Here is a 19,988-nt window from a genome sequence, read left to right on the forward strand (position 1 = left end):
AATAAGAAGATAAAGAAGAAGAAGCAGCAGAAGAGAAGATAAGAAGGAGGAAGAGGAAGAGTTTTGAATTATACAGAACTCATCAGAATAAAAATACACCCAAATATCTTCGTTTTACACCCAAATAACTTCGTATTACACCCAAATATCTCGTTTTTACACTCAAATTTGCTGCAGATATAGAAATGAGTTATGTTATGTGTACACTAAAATCAGCCACCAAAATCAGCAAGGGCTACAAAATACACCCAAAATACACCATAACAATTCAACTAAAAGAATAAGACAATTCACCCTCAGTCAGATAAAAAGTCATAAACTGTAAATACACCCAAATTTTTATAAAAATATACCCAAATATTCCTGATCTACACCCGAACGTCCGATAAAAATGGACAAGATTATATTAATTCTAATCAGAATTAGTACATTAGATTCAATTCAAACAAGGAAGAATTAACAGCAAATTTCACAGGCAAGGTTTACGCACTGATTCATCTGATAATCTGAAGTTGAATTATCCATTATCTTCAAAAACAGTTTCAGAGCTTGATGTCAAAAAACAATGGAAATCGAAAATTACGAAAAGAGAGAAAAACACGTAAATGAAGAAGGAGAAAGAGAAGGCAAGAAATTCAAAAAAGGAAACGGAATCCTTTCAAAAATTAAAAATCTGTTAGAGGCGCGTGAAATATATGTGCATAACAAGCGCGTTTGAGCGTAATATCAATTAGAGGACTTGTAAGACTTGTATAGCAAAATCACTTGTAAATAGAGATTAATCCTTTTTTTTGGAGGAGTTATAACTAATCCCAAATATCCCTCATCCACTTTTAGAAGAGAGATCTTAACAACCCTTAAGTAAAGGGACGGTTATCCACCATCAAAAGTGGAACAACTCCAACGGTAGTTATTGACTCATCACCTATAAATACATTGACACCATCATGTATACTTAAGTCTCAATACTCTATAAATCTACTGACTACTAAGACCCTTGCTGATTTAAACATCACCCCTGATTTAGACATCGGAGTGGCTAAGTCAGAAATCACCTCATGTACGATCCCGTTTCAGGTAACCTTCGAAACAAATAATGTGCTATCACTTCTATGATATTAAATTTTATATTTTCTTATCAAAATTGGTTTTAGTTAAAAGAATGCTTCAAATGTTTACAAATTACAACAATACGATATATTTATTAATTATTTTATTTATTTCTCCTACAATTGTGATAAAGAGAAAGGGCAGAAAAGAGGAAATTATGTGAGTAACAAATGATATACAACTCAGAAAAAATGATCCACAAGTTATAAAAGATTTGGTGGTGCAACAAGCGACCTAATGATGTTTGATTATTTTTCAACTTAAAAAATGTCTTCCACCCATTGATTTGCTGAAGAGAATATAAAAAACGACATGATTACATTCAAGAAAAACAAGGAATCTAACCATTCACGAATATAACAAATATTTTTTTAAGAGTAAACATAACTCATTCACCATCCAAAGAAAGAAAAGCAATAAAGCATAACGAGGGGTTTGAAATTTCTAAGTGTTGAAGTCATTGTTGCACTTAGCAGTGTAGATTACGCAGTCAGCTAAATTCAAAGTCGGGCGTGGATTTGGAATCATTCATTTGATTAGGACTTGGTTTAAATAATTTAATTAGCATGACTTTAAAATTTTTCAGCAATAACGCACTTCAATCTTTATTCATCTTCATATACATTATTTCATCTTCAATTTTAAAAGTAAATCATCTAATAGTGTATCAATGTCACCAAAAAAAAAAAATACTAAGAAGCAAATTACTAATCAAAGTTAATGATATTTATATCAAACTTCTATTCTTAATTGCTTAGCATAAAAAAATTTACATTTAAAAAAAAACCATATTATATATAAAACTCTTTAAACTTAATATATCAAAATTACATTTATATATTATTTTATTTTAAATAAATTAAAAAATAGGTCACATTTTAAATGAAACAAAAAAAATTTACATAAATGTTCAATTAAGGGTGGCAACGGGGCGGGTAGGAGCGGATTTATACTCTACCCGACTCCGCCTCGCTGTACTACAACTTGCATAGAATCGTCCCGCTTCTATCCGCGGGTAGTAAAACGTTGAATCCTAATCCCTCCCTGCGGGTACCCGCCCCACTCCTGCCTGTTCCTATAATTATTAAAATTCAATAAATAAAATTAAATTTCAAAATTTATATACCCATCGTCACATACATAACATAAATTAAAGTAAAAATTTAAATATGATACAATATTATTAATCATTTACTAATTATTTTACATATATTATATATATTATATATTAAAATTATATATATTATATATATGCGGAGCAGATAGAAACGGGTATTACCCGCCCCAAATGGGTAGGAGCGAGGTGGATACCCACAAATTCGAATAATATTACCATCCTACATTCAATTTAATTATACCAAATTATAACTCAAATAACATAATTTTTTTCATTCTTTATCTAAAAATTCGAATTCAAATTTCAATCTTAACTTTAAAAAACAGAAAAACAGAGGACTAATTATAAGAAAGAAATAACCCTTAGCTTATTATTAGGAGAAGGAGAGTAAGATGAGAAAGACAAGGGTAAACGACACGAATATCGGAGAAAGAGGAGCGTTTCATTCGGAAGGGGACCCACTGTTCTCTCTTATCTTGTTCTTCATTTCCTTTATCAATCAGGACACGTGTCATGCATCAGATGGCACTGTGTTCTCTTCACTCTTCTTCTTCCTCCTTCTTTCTTCTTCCTTTCACTCCACTACTATCTCACTCTTCTCTTTCTCTCTCTAAAAAACTCCTTTCCCTTTTGATCCTTCACGTAATCACGTTTCTTTCTCCACTAACTCCTGATTTTCCGTTTCGATCACACCTCATTCGGTTACCGGAATATTCCCCCTCACCTCCTCTCTCTCTCTCTCTCTTCGCTGTCGGAGAACCAAAGAGGTCTGTGACGTAACCTTAAGCAAAACAAGAAGAAGAAATATCTTTTATGTTTTCTTAATTTTTTTATATACTCTTGCTATTTTTAATGAACCTAAAAGAAGAAGAAATATCTTTGATTACTTTTAAGTGAAAGCTCAAAAATATCTTGAGCTGCTTTTTGAAGACAGGCTCTCATACTCTGTTTGCTCTTAATTATGAAAAAAAAAAAATGATGAAAAACAGATAGAATGGAAAATAAAATAATCTCCACGAAGGTTACTGAAAAAAGGATCATCTAGTTAATTTTCTCGGTTCAATTAAGAGAATCATGCACATGTGGATGGTGCTTTCTTTGTTTCCCCTTGGTAATTTGTAATTAACTGAAACTGCTATAACTACAGAGTTGATCAATCAAAATGATCTTGTCTGCATTTTTTGTTTGATGATCACACTGTGGCCTAGTTTATTTGTTTGTTTGTTTGTTTGATCAATATGATTAATCTTGAAAGTAATGTGTATGTGTGAAATAAATTCACAAACTTGAGGTACAGTTTAGATGACAGGTTTGTTTGCTTGTTTATCTGTTTCTGTGTGCAGTTCACGTCAAAATCATTTTGTTCTGGAATGGGAAGTTGACTTTCTATGGTACATGCCGTACAATTGTGATTAAAAGGGTATTGGCAATTTAGCCATGGGGGGTATATGTTCTAGGAAGAGGGAACAACAAGTCATGGAAGATGATCTGCATAGAGGGGTCTTAGGAAGATACTGCAGAAGTACCAGTACTAAATGGCCAGGGGCAAAAAGTTTTCGTTCCAAGCCAAATAATTTCCCCGGAGGGGGTACATGCCCCTCACTCATGGAGTTATGCATTCATAAGATAGGCGAGGTTTGATGCTATCTTTAGCTTTGATTGCTTTTGTGTTACTTTGATTGCTTTTGTTTCTATTATGTACCTGATTACATGTTTTGTTGCATTATTATAGGACTTCCGTAAATATGATTCTTTCTCAATGCTTCCACCAGACCTAAGCCAGCAAATCTTCAATGAACTGGTGGATGCTCAGTGCCTAACAGAAGCATATATTGAAGCTTTTCGAGATTGTGCTCTTCGGGTGTGTGCAGGAGGCTTGGTGGAATCCCAAGTTTTGCTTTGATTTAAGAGTTTTCAGTTACAAGCATTAGCCAACTTATGAGATGAGTTTTGCATGGCAGGATGTTTTGTTGGGTGAATACCCTGGAGTGAATGATGGTTGGATAGATGTCATCTCTTCGCAGAGGTCATCTTTACTTTCAGTTGATCTTTCTGGTTCAACTGTGACTGATAAAGGATTGCGTCTACTGAAGGACAGCTCAAATCTCCAATCATTAACTCTCGATTACTGTGACCAGTTTTCTGAACATGGTCTCAAATACGTTAGTGGTAGATATACTATTTCTTTCTTGATGATATCTAATTGATTAGAATTAACATGTCAAGTAATGCGACTTTTCTGCATAGGTCTTTTGAACTTGACTTTCTTGAGCATCAGGAAGAGTAGCACTGTTACACCTGATGGAATGCGTGCTTTCTCAAGCTTAGTTAACTTGGAGAAATTGGACTTAGAGAGGTGTTCAGAGATTCATGGTGGATTTGTTCATCTTAAAGGTTTTTTCCTGATATTCTGCTCTATCTTTTAGATCTTGAACTTAGCTTGTTATTATTGTAAATTTGTAATGATGATAACCTCTTGTTTAAGCTCAGTTCTACATACAAATTTAGGTAAGTATGAGACAGTAATGATTAATGGGGTGGCTTGACATGAACTTCATCATGTGGGAAGATCCATATGATAATTATCGTGAATTATCTAGCCTCATTGTATTCTTTGAATACATAGCTTTAGTCGAGGCATCTATTTTATTATTGGTTATGTTGTCTGAAGGCTTCTGGTTAGTTTTCTAGCCTACAGTTAATGGCTAGGAGCCCCTTTTTCGGTACAAAAAATATTAGTGGTATGGCTGTATGGCAGGCTGGCAGGCCACTAAGTCGTGGCAATGGTATCACCATGCCCCAAGGAGTAGCAATGGCTTACAGATTAACTGCCAACCTACAAGAAATCAAGATCAATGAGTGGATGCTGTGTGATCATATCTGTTGAGCCAATCCTCATTGTCTCTTTATTTGAGGACCCTTTTTGTTCTCACAGATAGTTTCCTTTCATTTGTTTGTTTTAAAAATTAATACAGGTCTGAAAAAGCTTGAGTCTCTCAACATTGCATGCTGTAAATGTATTATGGATTCAGACATGCAAGCAATCTCAGGTATTGATCATAAGGCAGCGTGATTTGTATCATGGTTAGGATATTATTTGAAAGTTATATCCCCCTGTCATGTTTTCAATTTTCGAAAGTACAAACTTTTTTTTGTACCTGTCTCTAATCAAACACATCCTAACCACACACTACCTTATGGCCTAGGTCATATAGGTAAGGTATCAGGGATATTCAGGGGACATCCTGCTTAAATTTTTCATCCTGTATGCAACAATGCATTAACTTCCATAGCCTGTAGGCAGCAATTGTTATAATGCTTGATTAGCAGAGTTCTTTTTCTTCATGCTTTTAGATGAAAATGTTAGATATGGTCTCCGTTTTAGTTGACTGCCAATTTGTAATTGTTTAGGTCTTATAAATCTGAAGGAGTTGCAAATTTCCAATAGCAGTATTACTGATCATGGAGTTGCTTATTTAAGAGGTATATTTTCCATAGTGTTTGTCATATATCACAGATGCCAATGCAAGAATATAGTTGCTGCTGTGTGGCTGTTGTCTCTGCACTTAAGCACATCTCGTGTCAGTTAATGATCATCACCTTTAAGTGAAAGATATCATCATTTTTTACCGTGAAATAATTTTGCATGAGGAACTACTGAAACTCTCACTTGCTGTCACTACTCTTCAGTTTTACTTATTGACTAAGTATACTTTGTGTATTATGGTTTTCTGTTCTACATTACCTTCATTGCTCTGGTATCAGGTTTGCAGAAGCTTACCACATTGAATGCTGAAGGATGCAAAATTACTTCTGCATGTTTAGAGTCTATTGCTGGTAGTTTTTTCTTTTCTTTTTTCCTTCTCTCATTTTGTTCTTCAACGTCTCATTTATTTTTCTTAATATTATACAGTAATTTTCGATTCTCTTTGAAGTCATCTTGTTATGGCTTATGAATGAACTTGTGTCAAGTTTATGTGAGAAATTAAGGGTTAGACAGGTCTAGCATGCACACACAAGTGGTACTAAAGCTGCAAAGACAATTCTGAATTTTACTGACATTCAATTATATTTTTGTTTCTGCTACAGCCTTAGCAGCCCTGGAATCTTTAAATCTCAACAGGTGCTGTCTTTCTGATGATGAATTTGAGAACATCTCTAGTAAGACTGATTCTGTTTTCTAATGACCAAACTTGAGGACTTCCTCTGCCAAGTTTGTACTTGTAGCTCTAATGATGAAAATATGAATCCATGGTTTAACAGTCTGCTTACAATTTCCTGTAGGTCTTAAAACCTTGAAGAGGCTAAGTCTGGCATTTAACAGGATCACAGATGCCTGTTTAGTACATCTGAAAGGTGCTTCTAATTTCTCTGCCTTTTGTTATGAGCTTCTGAGTATATTTTTCTCACCATTATATGTCAATTGAATTTATGCTATTTCAGAATTACTGTTACAAAAATTCAGAATGTGAAGAAAAGACCATGTCCTAAATTTACACCATGCATGCTGCTAGTTTATTTTGAATTTTCCAATTATCCTTCATATCCTCATTTATTTATTTTCTTGGTCCAGGTTTAGTAAATTTGGAGTATTTAAATTTGGATTCCTGCAAAATAGGCGATGAAGGGCTTGCCAATTTGATAGGTTTACTATTAAATTTCTGGTGTTTACCAAATGTAGCTTTGGATTAACTTTATATTAACAGTTATTTGTTTATTCAGGCCTCACTCTCTTGAGAAGTCTAGTGTTGTCAGACACTGAAGTTGGTTCCAGCGGGCTGCGTCATATATCAGGTACATGGAAAAAATCATATTAAATAAAAATTCAAACCCGTTCAAATTATTGTTATTTATAAACTTGTTGGTTGTATTCTTTACGAGCAAATGCTCTATGACGACAAGGTGTTACATAAATCGTTATTGCATTGTCACCTTTTTTCTTTTCTTTTCTTTTCTTTTTCTTTATGCTCTTAAAAAAAATCCTCGATCAAGGTGTTCTATTGTTCAGGTTTTTAGTTTTGGTTTCTTGCTGATTAATTTCAGGGTGCTATTGATTTGACTGCAAGAAGTTCTGTAACTAAGTTTGCTATTTTTCAGTTGCCTGCTGTTATTAAAAAATATTTGACAATATGTACTTTATCATACAGTCATTAATTTGTTTTTCTTTTTTCTTTTTTTTTAATTTGAAAAAACATGTCATTTTAGTTTTATTTGTTTACTCTTCTTTTATCCTTGTACATTTTGATTTGATGCATTTGTTGATTATATATGTTCTGGCTTTTATACAGGTTTACACAAACTGGAAGATTTGAACCTGTCATTTACCTCAGTAAATGATGCTAGCCTGAAAAGACTATCAGGACTGACAAATCTTAAATCACTTAATCTGGACGCCCGACAGATTACTGATGTTGGACTTGCAAATCTCACAAGTAAACTTTTCCTTGTGTATATTCATTGTGTCTGCTATGCTTTTTCTCATTGTATCATTTTTAAGTTGGAGCTTTTATTACAAGAACTATGGACTCTTGCTATATAGAGGGTGCTACATAATGATGTTGAGCAAGAATCAATAACTCCTTGAATTGAATTTTCTATTTAACCTTTTTCCTTTTATTTTTTGTTCTCTTTAAATCACTTTTATCTCTATTCTCTATTACCCTACTATCCATGATCATGTTTTGACCTCCAAAATCTTTAGAGAAGGTGACAGGCTAGTCATAGAACCACTGGTACAGCGTGGTAATCAGTTTTATTTTTTGTCGGATACTCTATTCTTACTGTCTGATTGCCCTGTCTTGTATAGGTTTGAGTGGATTGATAAAATTGGATCTCTTTGGAGCTCGTATTTCAGACGCCGGAACTGTATTTTTAAAATGTATGTATGTTGAACTGTTTTAGATTTTAGACCATGGTTGATTTGCTTTTTTCTTTTCTTTATGCACTTATTATGCAACAGTATATTTCTTTTAGCATACCTGGTTGTGACCTGCAAACTTGATGTTGTAAGATAAAACTGAGTAATCTATATCTGAAATGGGAATGAATGACAATGGAGATTCTTTGTTGGGTGTTTGTCATAGGAGTATTGAGCTAAAAGTGCAGCTTTGTGATGAAAGTGTAGTAAATTGTTCAAGATAATAAATGAATCTAAGTAGATGTCTGTGCTTCTGCAGTTATTAAATATTTATTGTGTTTGAAAATGTAATGAGATTCTTTTGTACTTCTTGATGGAATAAATTCATGTCTCTTTTGTTCCCGTACTTGAGAACACTATAATAGCCCAAAACAGTAACACAATCTAAGAGTTAATACTATTGAGAGATCCCATTCAACCCCACTTTACAACTTCATATATAAAAATCATAGAACTGCACAAGTGTGTTCTTCAACATGGATTGCAAGCTGAAATGTTATTTCCTCTATGTTCTTTGCTGCAGCTTTCAAGAACCTGCAATTCCTTGAAATATGTGGTGGAGGATTAACTGATGGAGGCGTAAAACACATAAAAGAGATGACCTCCCTTACACAGCTTAACCTGTCACAGAATTGCAACTTGACGGATAAAACTTTGGAATTGCTATCTGGTATTTTCTGCATATCTTTAGGATTTAATATCTTTCAATCTATTTTGTTGACACATTTGGTATATTTTCATCTAAATACAGGGATGACTGCGTTGAGGTCACTTAATGTTTCAAATTCGCGCATAACCAACGAGGGATTGCGGTATCTGAAGCCGCTAAAGAATTTACGCACTCTTTCCTTGGAATCTTGCAAGGTTACTGCAGCTGAAATCAAGAAGCTTCAGTCCTCTGACCTCCCAAATTTGATAAGCTTTCGGCCAGAATAGACCAACAGATGATCGGAGAATTATGTTCTCAGGCTTGTCAACAATTCTCTGTATATATCCATATCTCCCTGTTCTGGATATTATAAATGATCATTACAGGGGGTGGGTAATTCTAGAAAATGTGTACATAAGCTATTATGCATGCAACAATGTAATTAAGCTTTTATTTTGCATGTTGTGGTTACCCGAGAATAATTGTACATAAATCATCATTTTCCTTTTCTCCTTTCGCAGTTCAGTTGTACACTTTGTACATGCCTATTTGGGCTGCTATCTACGTTCTAATGCATGTGATAAAATTGTTGCAGAGTTTCTGATTAAGTATACTCATCTGAGCTTTATCTCGTGTCCTTTCTGTTTTACCCTTTTCTGATTTTATATTTGCTTAGCATAATAAGCAACCATATAACAATGTGTGTATACAGTGGTTAGTGAAATGTGTAGATTTATCCCTTTTTTCCCCTTTGGTCTAGATGTGCATGTTGTGTTATTGACGAGATTATAAGAAAAAAAAAGCTCATTACATCTACAAAGTTAGGGCCGCAAATTCTAGAAAATATATAAATTCAGTGTTTTAAATCCTAAATAGTTACTTAGCACAGTAATGAAAGGAGAAGATAAGAAGTTTAAGTCTCATTTATAAAGACTAACTCAACCAAGAACATAGCACTTACAAATGTATAAAAATTACAAACCAAGGAAAAATGGTGGGGTGGGAAAAGAGGGGGGGGGGGGGGGGGGACAACAATTCTCTCTGGCTGCTTTTGATACAAAAATTAAATCTAACAATAAATCGAATATGAAACTAAAGGGAAGGTAACATGAGCAGAAACCAAGCACAAGGTAAATTCCTGCAAGTCCATCTTCCCAACTTGCCAACCTTGTGTTCTTGGTAAGTGTAATATGAATGAAACCAATACTTTTTTTCTATGAATACACTGCTGAACCCAGACTTATAAATAGCAAGAAATAACCTGCAGAATAGTTGAACCAAGGATTACCATAAAGCTATTATTAAGAAAAACAAAGGTAGGGATAGAGAGGATTAATAACATAATAAGTAAGCAGTGTCACTCTTGCACATAGCTCAATGTTGCTCAGCATTCAGCTATGATATAACAAAAAAAACTTGGATTAATTAGAGGTGTAAAATGTACTAGTTTTCCCCAAAGAAGAGAGAAAAAAAATTGCTCTTAAGTTTATTGAAATTTGGAAACATTTACAGCAAAGCACATAAGGCAAATGCCAATATTCTAAAGCTACTTATGAGAGATCAAATATGCAAGATACTTTTGCACGTTGCGGCCATAAACTTTTCTGCACACTTGAAGATATGAGAAAACAAATCATGAACATCATCAAATGTTACAGACAACCAAAACAAGCAACTAGACAAAATTAATAGAATGGATTTTAATCAGCAGGGTTTTACACTCGGCTACCTTTGGATGACGATGGTGCTTTAGGTGCAGAAGCAGCCTATAAGTTACTGTCGGCATTGTTGTTGTTTGATACTTGAAGGAAAATATGCAACTCATGGAAGCTCAGATGCTTGATCAAGGTTTGAAGCTCGCCTTCTAAGCAAGGGTTCCAAACGAAATGACGGAATTACACGCTTCCACCTTTTAGTTTCATTTATATCACTCCATGCCTGTACTATTATATCAATGTTGAATCCTGGACCTGTAAGTTAGAAAAAGAGTGAACAAATATATATATATATGAACATATACCATTAAAAAGCTAGCTACAAAGTAGAAAGTATGTAGTTATCATGAAAACAAACCATCTGCTGCAGCATTATTTGAACAGTGATCCTTCAACGTCGAAGATATATCTGATGAAGAAGCTCCAGCAAGTTCAAACTTCTCAGCTGCTACTCCCAGTGTTTCATTCCATGATGGTGAACCTATTTTGAATTCCACAATGGAGCGTTCATATAGCATGGTACCCCATAGAAGATTAATTAGAGCTTTCATATTTGCCTGCTGTGTAGCAACTTCCTCTGAGGATATATTTTTGGCAAGTACATGCAACCCCATGTATTGTAGATGTCTTCTTGCATTCTTTGAACTAAAGGCTTTACTCAAGTATTTCTTCCCTCCTGATGCTTCAAATATCTGCATTCCTTTCTCTATATTATCCTCAGCATCGTTGTAAAGCTGAAGAACCTCGGTGGATGACCATGTCTGTAGATCGACATTACTACTGAGAGCATGATACCAAGAAAGTTTTGCTTGCTCAAACTGCTGCTGCCCTAGTGCTAGGAATGCTTCATAAAAATCCGGCTTGATTTTAATGGCAGCTACATATTTTTCTCCCGCATCGGAAAATTCTCCCTTTGCCCATTCATAACAGCTCAGGATTCGTTCGCATATGTTCTCTTTAGAAAAATCATCTGTTAAATATACTTTCTTCCTTGCCCTTGATGCAAGCACATTTCCCCAGTGGAACAATGCTAGAGCACTCATCTCTTGGAACTTATCTCCTGCCATGTTAAATAAGTCTTGTGCTTCATTACATGTAACAGTCTCCTCCAAAGCCTCAGAATAGAATTTCATCCCAAGGTCATGAAAATCTGGATATCTTTCAGATTCAAATCCAAGATGGTTCTTGAATAGCTTGGCAAATTGAACTATCCAATCCTCAATGCAAGATGAGCCAACAATTTTCTTTGGTTTTACCTCACAACTTTCATCAGGTACATCAACCACAACAGCCTTTTTCCCCACCTTTACTTTGAGCCTTTCAAAGAATTGATCCTGCTCAGGAGCAGCTGCTATTATATACAACCGGATAGAACTCTCGGATCCTGTTTCAGCCCATCTTAACTCATCATCACAAGTGATTGTAACCAAATCACCTTCATGGTCCCTGTATTTGACAAGAATGGGTCCTAGGCCTGGGAACCGATCATAAATAGTTTCTCTTAGCTGCAAGAAGCTGCAATGAGCAGGTAGTTGAGCGCATCTTATATCCTCGCCAAAAACAAATTTTACTGCTTTCTTGGGTAGATCATCTGTTCTATCATTACTTTTCACCTCTATAACCTCCTTAATGTCATCCTTCTTCTCCTCAACTTTGTCCTTAGCCTTCTTCTTTTTGGATTTGTTTGTCTTCTTCTCAACAACAATGTCATCAGCCTTATCCTCTGCAGATTCCTTCTTGTCTTGCTTTTCTACAATTTTGTTATCAGGAGCCTTCTCCTCCTGTTTATTGCTCTTTTTCTTGCGCCCCTTCTCTTTCACCACGTTTTCTTGCGGCACAACATTAATCGGTTCAACATAGTCTGGAGGCAATTCAATTACTGAACCATTTACTCTTAACCCTTTCTTCTCAAGTGCAATTTTCACCTTTTCCGAGATCTCCAACGCCGTGGCATTATTTGGATCCGTCTCCACAACAGCATTAACATCCTTCAGAGCTAAATCCAGCCTATTTAAAGCCTCATAACACCTTGCCCTCTTCAACAGAGCTTTGCTATATCTTGGTGTTACCTCAAGAGCCAAATCGCATTCACGAATCGCCCTCGGGTACTGGCTGCGTCCCATCTGCATGTAGCATGCAGCCATGTTACTCCTCAGATATGACACATCTGCATGATTCCTTGGTAACAATTTGAGAGCTTTCTCATATTTCACCAATGCCCCTCTAAGGTCCCTCCTTTGGAACAGTTTGTTCCCCTCATCCTTCAACTCCTGAGACATGGATATAGATGAGGCAGGATCACTCTCATATTCGTTGGTGCTGCTGCTCTCTCCCACTTGCCCTTGATCCTGACCTTGATTTCCACCATCTTCACTTGTTTCTCCTACTTGCTTCTTTTTCTTCCCCATTTTCAACCCAGCAATCCAACAGTAGAGAAACTAATCCAAGCAATCACCTTTCTTATACAGCAATACCCAAAACCTCAATCCAATCAACCCTATAAGCAAGAACAATAGCTAACTCCCTTCTCAAAAATAACTAAAACTTCATATGTTACCAACTTGGCAGAATAACCAAAAGCCAAGGAAACATTTTAAACGATACAAAAAAGGGAGAAAAAAAAAACTTTATATAACAACCAAATTAATCAACTTCATATGTATATACATAGCAATACACAAAATGGAAGGTACAATGAAGATGAATGAGAAAAAAATTAATTAAGAAAAGATATTCCCTAAATGCCAGTGGCTGGAATTGAGGAAACAACCTCAGAATCTCAAAGTTGTGCTCTTACCGTAATAGCATGAATCCTGGAATCTGAAAAAAACAAACGCATTCTTCTCTCCAAATCAGGATTTGTTTCTCCGCAAACACAAATCCCAACTTAGAGAGGAACAAGGACAAAAAAAAAAAACTGGGATTTGAAGATGAAAGAGATTGAGCTATCTTGTCTCGTAAGAAGAGGAAAAAAAAACAAGGACCCAGATTTTGCCAATGGAAAAAGCTTCAAACTTTGGAAGGGAGAGAGAAAGACAAGGACATAGGAGAATCGTAAGAGAAACCAGACATGTTGCGATGTTTTTGTTGTAAATGCAATAAGGAATGGTTTTTGTTTTGTTTTTTCACATTCTTGACGTTAACGCCACACAAAGCTGTGGAGAATAATATTTAATCATATAATTGCAATTTGTTATCTGCACTCAGATTCTGAAACTCACTCCTCAATCTTTTTCCTTTTTTTTTTTCTTTTCCTTTTTTATTCCCTATTACTACTACTTCTATTTTAAAATAATAATAATAATAAGAAAAAATATAAGGAGTACAATGTGTATAATAGAAGTTTAGGATGTCCGATTCAGTATTAGAGATATAACCACTAATGTTATATTTTTCTATCAGTTTAAGCTTTTAGGATAAGTGGTTTATGACATGCTATCAGAGCTCTAGATCCAATTGTACACATTGTACAAATATTCTATTAGTTCCCTAGCAGAATTCAATAATAATGGTCGTAATCTTTTATTCTAATATTTAAGTAAAACTGTAATTATTATTATATTATCTTAAACCATATTTGTTATGAAATATAAAAGGAATAATAATAGATTAAACATGTGACAGTTGACCTTATGAAGAAAAAATCCAAAACAAAAAGATGGACAATAATGCCAAATAAATGTTATAGATATTCATATGCTTAGTTTCTCTGTTTTATTTTTGGTGATGAAAGAGACATATGGATCACTCAATCTCAATTATGGCAGTTGGTGATTCATAAAGCGAATGATTGTATTTTTCTCCTGAAATTTGTATTAATGGGCAATAATGCTTTAATAATGTATTCATTAAGTTCCAATCTAGTTCTGCTATGATTGATTTTCAGACAAAATAATATATATTTGGCTATGCACCACATATCATTTCGTTAAAGTATCAACCATCATTTGATTAATTGCGGCTTGATTTCAGCTAAATAGAATTACGTATTTAATTATTTTTTATATAGAAATATTATTTTAATAATTAAAAGCAACTTGAAATTAATAATTATTGGAAGTGGATTAAAATTAGTTCTTATATTTTATTATTAAAATAACATTTTCATTTTTATATATCATATTTTTTAAATATCTAAATTACTGTTGTATTTTTCGAGCATATATTTGTTGGGACTGATAAAACTTGAAAGATAAAAATGTAATTATTAATTGGCATTGTCAACAAAATATCCACTCTTGGATGTTTAAATGACTTGGTAAGCTCAAGCTCTTAAAATAAATTCTCGGATGAGTCAATTTAAAAACTTATGTTTAGGGTTAAAATGATTATAAATAAATAGATATTAGAAAGTTACGAAAAACACTTTTTTTTTTTTAATTTAACATTTTTTGAATATAAATTATTAGACTTTTATGTATTTATTAGAAAGATTCTCAATTAACTATAGCCATATTGTGTTGGGGAGAAAAAGGAAAAAGGAAATTCTTTTGGTGGAACCCAACCAACCACAACTTTATAAAAAGTGCAAAACCATGTGAAGACTCTGAGCAAGGAATAAAAGGCAAGTCATCTTCCGACCTCTACCAAGTAAGTTAGTTAGTTAAAAGTAGGGCTGGCAATGGGTAGGGTAGCATAGGGTTTAGACTCTACCCTAATTCTATCCGTGGGTACCCTACCCTACCTGTGGATTGAGAATCTCTCAACCCTAACCCTACTCACACTCTAAAGTTCTAAATCCTACTCTACCCTACATTACTCGCAGAAATATCAATTTTTTTCAAAGTAAATATAAAATTCAATCATTTCAAATTTTATACATATTAATAACATAAAAAATAAAAAAAGAATGCTCTAAATTACTAAATTACTAATTAGTTTAGTGGTTGTTCACTTATTGTAAGTCATTATATAAGGGAGGTTGTGAGTTTAACTCTCATTTCCTTCACTATATACTTATTTTTTAATAAAATGTGTGTTATATATGAGGTATGGGTAGCGTGGGGTAGGGTACACCCTAAACCCGTACCCTACCCTACCCACAGGCATACCCGGATCGTATCATACCCCACCCGCAACGGGTCGGGTAGCCTACCCTACCCGCAGCGGGTGGGGTAGTCTACCTTATCCGAACGGGTTGGACCGGGTTGGGTACCCGCGGGCAGTGTATAAATTGCCAGCCCTAGTTAAAAGGACGCATTTTGCCACGGCCAACTTTAAAAAGTTCAGATCTGCGACGGATTAATCCTTAGCAAAAAAAAATTGGCTCAATTGGTGCAACAATTTGACGTCTAAGGTGTATCCAAATAGTAATGTTGAAGAGAATAAACCAGTGAATTAGGATAACAAGATTATCTTTAATTAGATAAAAGTTGTGATTAAAGCTATGTTCTACTGTTTGGTTTGTTTGTTTTGTTTGTAATTGTCCTGAATTGTGTTCTTTGTAGGTGGAGTTTTTTTGAGTAAATTTCGAAAAGAAAAGAAAACATATGCCTTGCTTTGCTTCCTTATATACCTATAAGTAAAGAACAACATTTTTGTAAATTGTTAGTCCATACAAAAATATATGCACAGCTAGCAGATAGATTTGCCAAACCGTAACCCAACCTGTTTAACCGACAAATTAAATAGTACAACACATTCAAAATATGATTAAGAAATTTATAGATTTAAATAGTGTGGATTTTGATTTAAACAAGTCATCTTAGATATTGCCATATGAATAATGAATACCAAGCTGTAGATTCAATACACATTGGAACAAACCTAATTGTTATGAAAAAGGAATCATATTCATCAATTGTTTATGCTGAACAATAATATGATTAATACCCAAAACAAAAAATAACAAGAAAAAATGTATATTAACAGCATCCTGCTACTGACATAAACTGATATTGATTTATTATTGTTGTATATAATCAGTTTGTTGCTACTGAGGAGGAGCAGAGTCCAACATAGCAAGGTACTGAGTGATGGCTTCTCCTTCAATGTTGACTTCAATGTCATAGTCAGCCAATGCATCTGAGCTTGCTATGTCTGCAGATATCTCATCTTCCATCTCCACATCTCTCTCTGAATCTGATGATGATGATGATGATGCATCTTCACCTTCACCTTCACCTTCTCCTTCACCAACATCATTATTTTTATTCACATCTTGGTTCTCAACATCAGAACCAGCAACATTGTGTGATGCTGATGCTGATGCTGATGAGTTTGCTGCTGCCTCAGATTGTGGCATCATCAGTCTTTGCATGATTTCATCTGGGGTCCCACCACCCTCAACAGCAGCAACCACTGCTAACAAAAAAGTATAGTGAATTAGTGATTACATTATATTATATCAAAACTATATGACTATTCATTTAGTAAACTACTTTAGTACCTCTTGATCTCTCAAATCCCATCTGCACATATCTCTCAATTTCAGAATTGATATCCTGTTTTTGTTTTTTTCTTTTCTTTGACTCAATATAATCCTTCATGATAACAACAGTTATTACTTATTAGTAAGACTTAAGACATGATGTAGTTAGTTAGTAAGTAGTGGTAATTAACCTGTAAATTAGAATTGGTCTCAGGTTTTGTGAGATCATCTAATGCTTTGTCACTGTCATTCTCATTTCTTCTAAGTGCTTCAGCTGCAAGCTCCCTCTCAAACCTGCCACAATTGTAATTAGCAACAGTAAATTTCAAGAAAACAAAGCTGAAAATGAATGATAATTTTCTGACCCAATAGAGACTAATTCATCCAATCTTGGAATATCAACAGGCTTCTTCAGAGGAGTCACCCCATACTGCTTTTGTTCCCTGACAGATTCACCAACATAATCAGAAAGAATCGGTACAAGTTTATAGTACTAAATAATAATGATAATAATAAAGATCAAGTTAAGCGTAAGTTTAACCAACCAAATCTCGTTCCTTCTTTCAATATCTTCCATCTGCTTTTGCCTCTTCTTGGCCTTCTCCTCAAGAAGAAGATCAATGGCTCCCCCAACATCTTGATTGGTCATTCGCAATGCTCGCTTCGCATTACCCTCTCTGAAGCCCATTTGCATAACAGCTGATAAAGTTTCATCAGACACTTGTAGCTGCAAAACATAATCAAACAAGTAAGCCAATACATGTTCAAATTCTCAATTATAATTATAAATTCATCTCAAGTCCCAATAGGCCTTTTTCATACCCGAGCAAATTTTGCTTTTGCACAAGTCAATGCTACTCTTGCTTTCTCAAACTGTCCACTATGATAAGCCACCACTCCCTCAAGAAGCTCCAATCTCAAATGCCTATATATACAAAAAACTCATAAGCATTAATAGTCTTCTCTAAGCAGTAATTAAGAAGAAGGAGATCAGAGTTTAATGGCTCACAATGCAAGTTCTGGAAAGCGACCACCCTGCAAGAGCCTGAGGCGGAGCAAGTTCTTGCCATGAGCACGCTCTAGTCCATCTCTAGCCATTTCGAGTCGCTTTCCAGCTTCCGAAAGCGAACTTATGTCGCGCAACATAAAGTAACACCACACCATGTTTATTTGCAGAATGGGTACATTATCAATAAGCTGAAACCAAGAAAAACACACAAACAAGTTGAATTCATTATACATAGTGCCTCAAATAATTCTCATACATAGACCAACAAATTCAAGTCTAGAATTTAGTGTCAAAAGTGAAGAGGTTTCCAACAAGTGATAGAATAGATTAATAGAATGTATCACTGACCTCAAGGACTTTTGAATCACAGAGAGAAAATGCTTCCTGCAATAACAGTGATCAGAATTATTGATAACATGCTTTGAAAAAACACATATGAAAATGATAGATATCAAATTTCCTTAACTAACCTCTCCCATAGAGAGAACTTCAAGTGCATCTTTGTAGTTTCCTTGTCTAATAAGGCGCTTTCCATTTGCATCAAGCATTAGTCCCATCATCACAGCCCTGCCAGCCAAACCCAAAACAAGGAACTTAGAATCCAAAAAGATAACAACAGAATTGTTTCAAGTTTATTATGCATGGTTGCTTAATTATACCTCTGATCAGTCTCAGAACCAAGTTGCACTTTCTTTCCACTTTGATCTTCAACTTCAATGTTGAAGTCTTCAACAGGTAATGATCCATCAGCATGCCTTCCAGCAAGTGCAGTAGCAGCAGCCCTTGTTGCAAGTAATAAATTTTAGATAAAAGAGCAACAAAGATTCAATATATAACAAAACCAATCATACATAAAAAAACCAGTCATCAAATCAGTCACTCGTATAAAATACATGATTCAGTACATAACAAAACCAACCATACATAAAAAAAAAAAAAAGTGAAAACTCAGGTAAAGTCGACTTCACGTGAAGTTGATACCTGAGAGCCGTTGGATAAAAAAAATTTAGTCAAATCATCTAACGGCGACTCTCAATATCAACTTCACTTAAAATCGATTTCACTTGAGTTTTCACCTAAAAAAACCAGTCATCAAATCAGTAACTCTTATAAAATACATGATACAGTACAAAATATAAATTGAAAATGAGTTAAACAATACACGTACTTGAGCCTGGAAAGCCTGCGAGAGCGTTCCTCTTCGGCCATGATTTGATTCTTGATGGATTGTCCTTCTTCAACAGAGATACGAGTGGATAGAATCTTAGCATTGTTCTTGATACCCAATTGAGTCAAATTGCGGGTGGGGTCATCATGATCCTTGAGGATTCTGCCGGCGCAGATGAGGTTGATGGAGTGAGGGTTGCAGTTTGATCGCTTTGCAACTTCATCACGGAGCATGGGAATGTTCCAGTTGTCAAGTTCAACATCTAATACTCCAACCCACGTTCCACCAATTCTGAGTTTCTCCATGGCATCAAACACTGGACTACTTCGGAGACTCGTAGGTTATTATTATAAGAAGATTCTCTCCTTATCGTGTATCATGTATTTATAGGTGCACACACGTGGACCGTATCACCACAAATTCAACTTCTTCAATCTTGTTATGAAAGAAAGCTTCCTTTGCAATTAAGGTTGATTCATTGTATTTTACTAGGGTTTTAAATTTTAATTTAAATGAATTCTGTTAATTAAAAAGGTCATCAATAAGTTAATTAAAACAAACCTAAAAAAGATTTTTGAGAATATCTTCCAAAAAAAAGGGTAATAATTACACTAATATTCTAAAGTTAATTATCGAAATAATTAAACGCAATTTACATATTTTTAATTATTTATTTATTATATATTAAGTTTAAAATATAAATATCAATAAAAAATTACTCTATTTGAATTTAAATAAAATATCAAAAAAATTAAAACGAATAAGAATAGAAATCTAACTTTGATGTTTTAGTTCAAATTTCAGTAAATCTATATTTTTATAAACTTATGAATTTAAAACGGAACGGTATATAATTTTTAAAAATCATCTTTCGACTTATTGGCATCTAAAAAATTATTACTGAGACTTTTGATATTAAAAAATTATTATAAA

General features: G+C 34.4%; 3 protein-coding genes across 6 annotated transcripts; 1 reads left to right on the top strand and 2 right to left on the bottom strand.

Annotated features, from left to right (window-relative positions):
- Window positions 1-2,599: 2,599 nt before the first annotated feature.
- On the top strand, window positions 2,600-9,401 carry LOC107640645 (uncharacterized). 2 transcript variants are annotated; one of them, XM_016344156.3, is made up of 16 exons: window positions 2,600-2,994; window positions 3,571-3,862; window positions 3,960-4,088; window positions 4,189-4,396; window positions 4,475-4,621; window positions 5,203-5,277; window positions 5,639-5,710; window positions 5,993-6,064; window positions 6,317-6,388; window positions 6,512-6,583; window positions 6,801-6,872; window positions 6,950-7,021; window positions 7,516-7,659; window positions 8,034-8,105; window positions 8,668-8,814; window positions 8,896-9,401. In XM_016344156.3, the coding sequence occupies exons 2-16, from the start codon at window positions 3,665-3,667 to the stop codon at window positions 9,078-9,080; spliced, it is 1,737 nt and encodes a 578-aa protein (XP_016199642.2). In that variant the 5' UTR covers window positions 2,600-2,994; window positions 3,571-3,664; the 3' UTR covers window positions 9,081-9,401. The 2 variants fall into 2 exon arrangements, with proteins under 2 accessions (XP_016199642.2, XP_088358327.1); XM_088502201.1 differs by lacking the exon at window positions 5,639-5,710 and having other exon boundaries at window positions 2,603-2,994.
- Window positions 9,402-9,685: 284 nt separating this feature from the next.
- PHOX3 (Octicosapeptide/Phox/Bem1p (PB1) domain-containing protein / tetratricopeptide repeat (TPR)-containing protein) lies at window positions 9,686-13,674 on the bottom strand. 3 transcript variants are annotated; one of them, XR_015902614.1, is made up of 4 exons: window positions 13,306-13,674; window positions 10,867-13,005; window positions 10,523-10,763; window positions 9,686-10,054 (listed from the first exon to the last, which is right to left on the bottom strand). XR_015902614.1 is itself a non-coding variant. In XM_088502200.1 (2 exons), exons 1-2 carry the CDS (start codon window positions 12,914-12,916, stop codon window positions 10,615-10,617), a joined length of 2,199 nt encoding a protein of 732 aa, XP_088358326.1. In that variant the 5' UTR covers window positions 12,917-13,651; the 3' UTR covers window positions 10,413-10,614. The 3 variants fall into 3 exon arrangements, 1 of the variants encoding a protein (XP_088358326.1); XR_015902613.1 differs by having other exon boundaries at window positions 10,867-13,674; XM_088502200.1 differs by lacking the exon at window positions 9,686-10,054 and having other exon boundaries at window positions 10,413-10,763; window positions 10,867-13,651.
- A 2,517-nt stretch (window positions 13,675-16,191) lies between these two features.
- LOC107640661 (uncharacterized) lies at window positions 16,192-19,535 on the bottom strand. Its single transcript, XM_016344171.3, has 11 exons — window positions 19,056-19,535; window positions 18,547-18,669; window positions 18,358-18,454; window positions 18,236-18,271; window positions 17,888-18,075; window positions 17,701-17,803; window positions 17,424-17,605; window positions 17,244-17,321; window positions 17,070-17,172; window positions 16,897-16,990; window positions 16,192-16,808 (listed from the first exon to the last, which is right to left on the bottom strand). The coding sequence occupies exons 1-11, from the start codon at window positions 19,358-19,360 to the stop codon at window positions 16,441-16,443; spliced, it is 1,677 nt and encodes a 558-aa protein (XP_016199657.1). The 5' UTR covers window positions 19,361-19,535; the 3' UTR covers window positions 16,192-16,440.
- Window positions 19,536-19,988: the final 453 nt, after the last annotated feature.

This window comes from Arachis ipaensis, chromosome B1, assembly GCF_059453495.1.
Source record: "Arachis ipaensis isolate K30076 ecotype BB chromosome B1, ASM5945349v1, whole genome shotgun sequence".
Taxonomy (NCBI): domain Eukaryota; kingdom Viridiplantae; phylum Streptophyta; class Magnoliopsida; order Fabales; family Fabaceae; genus Arachis; species Arachis ipaensis.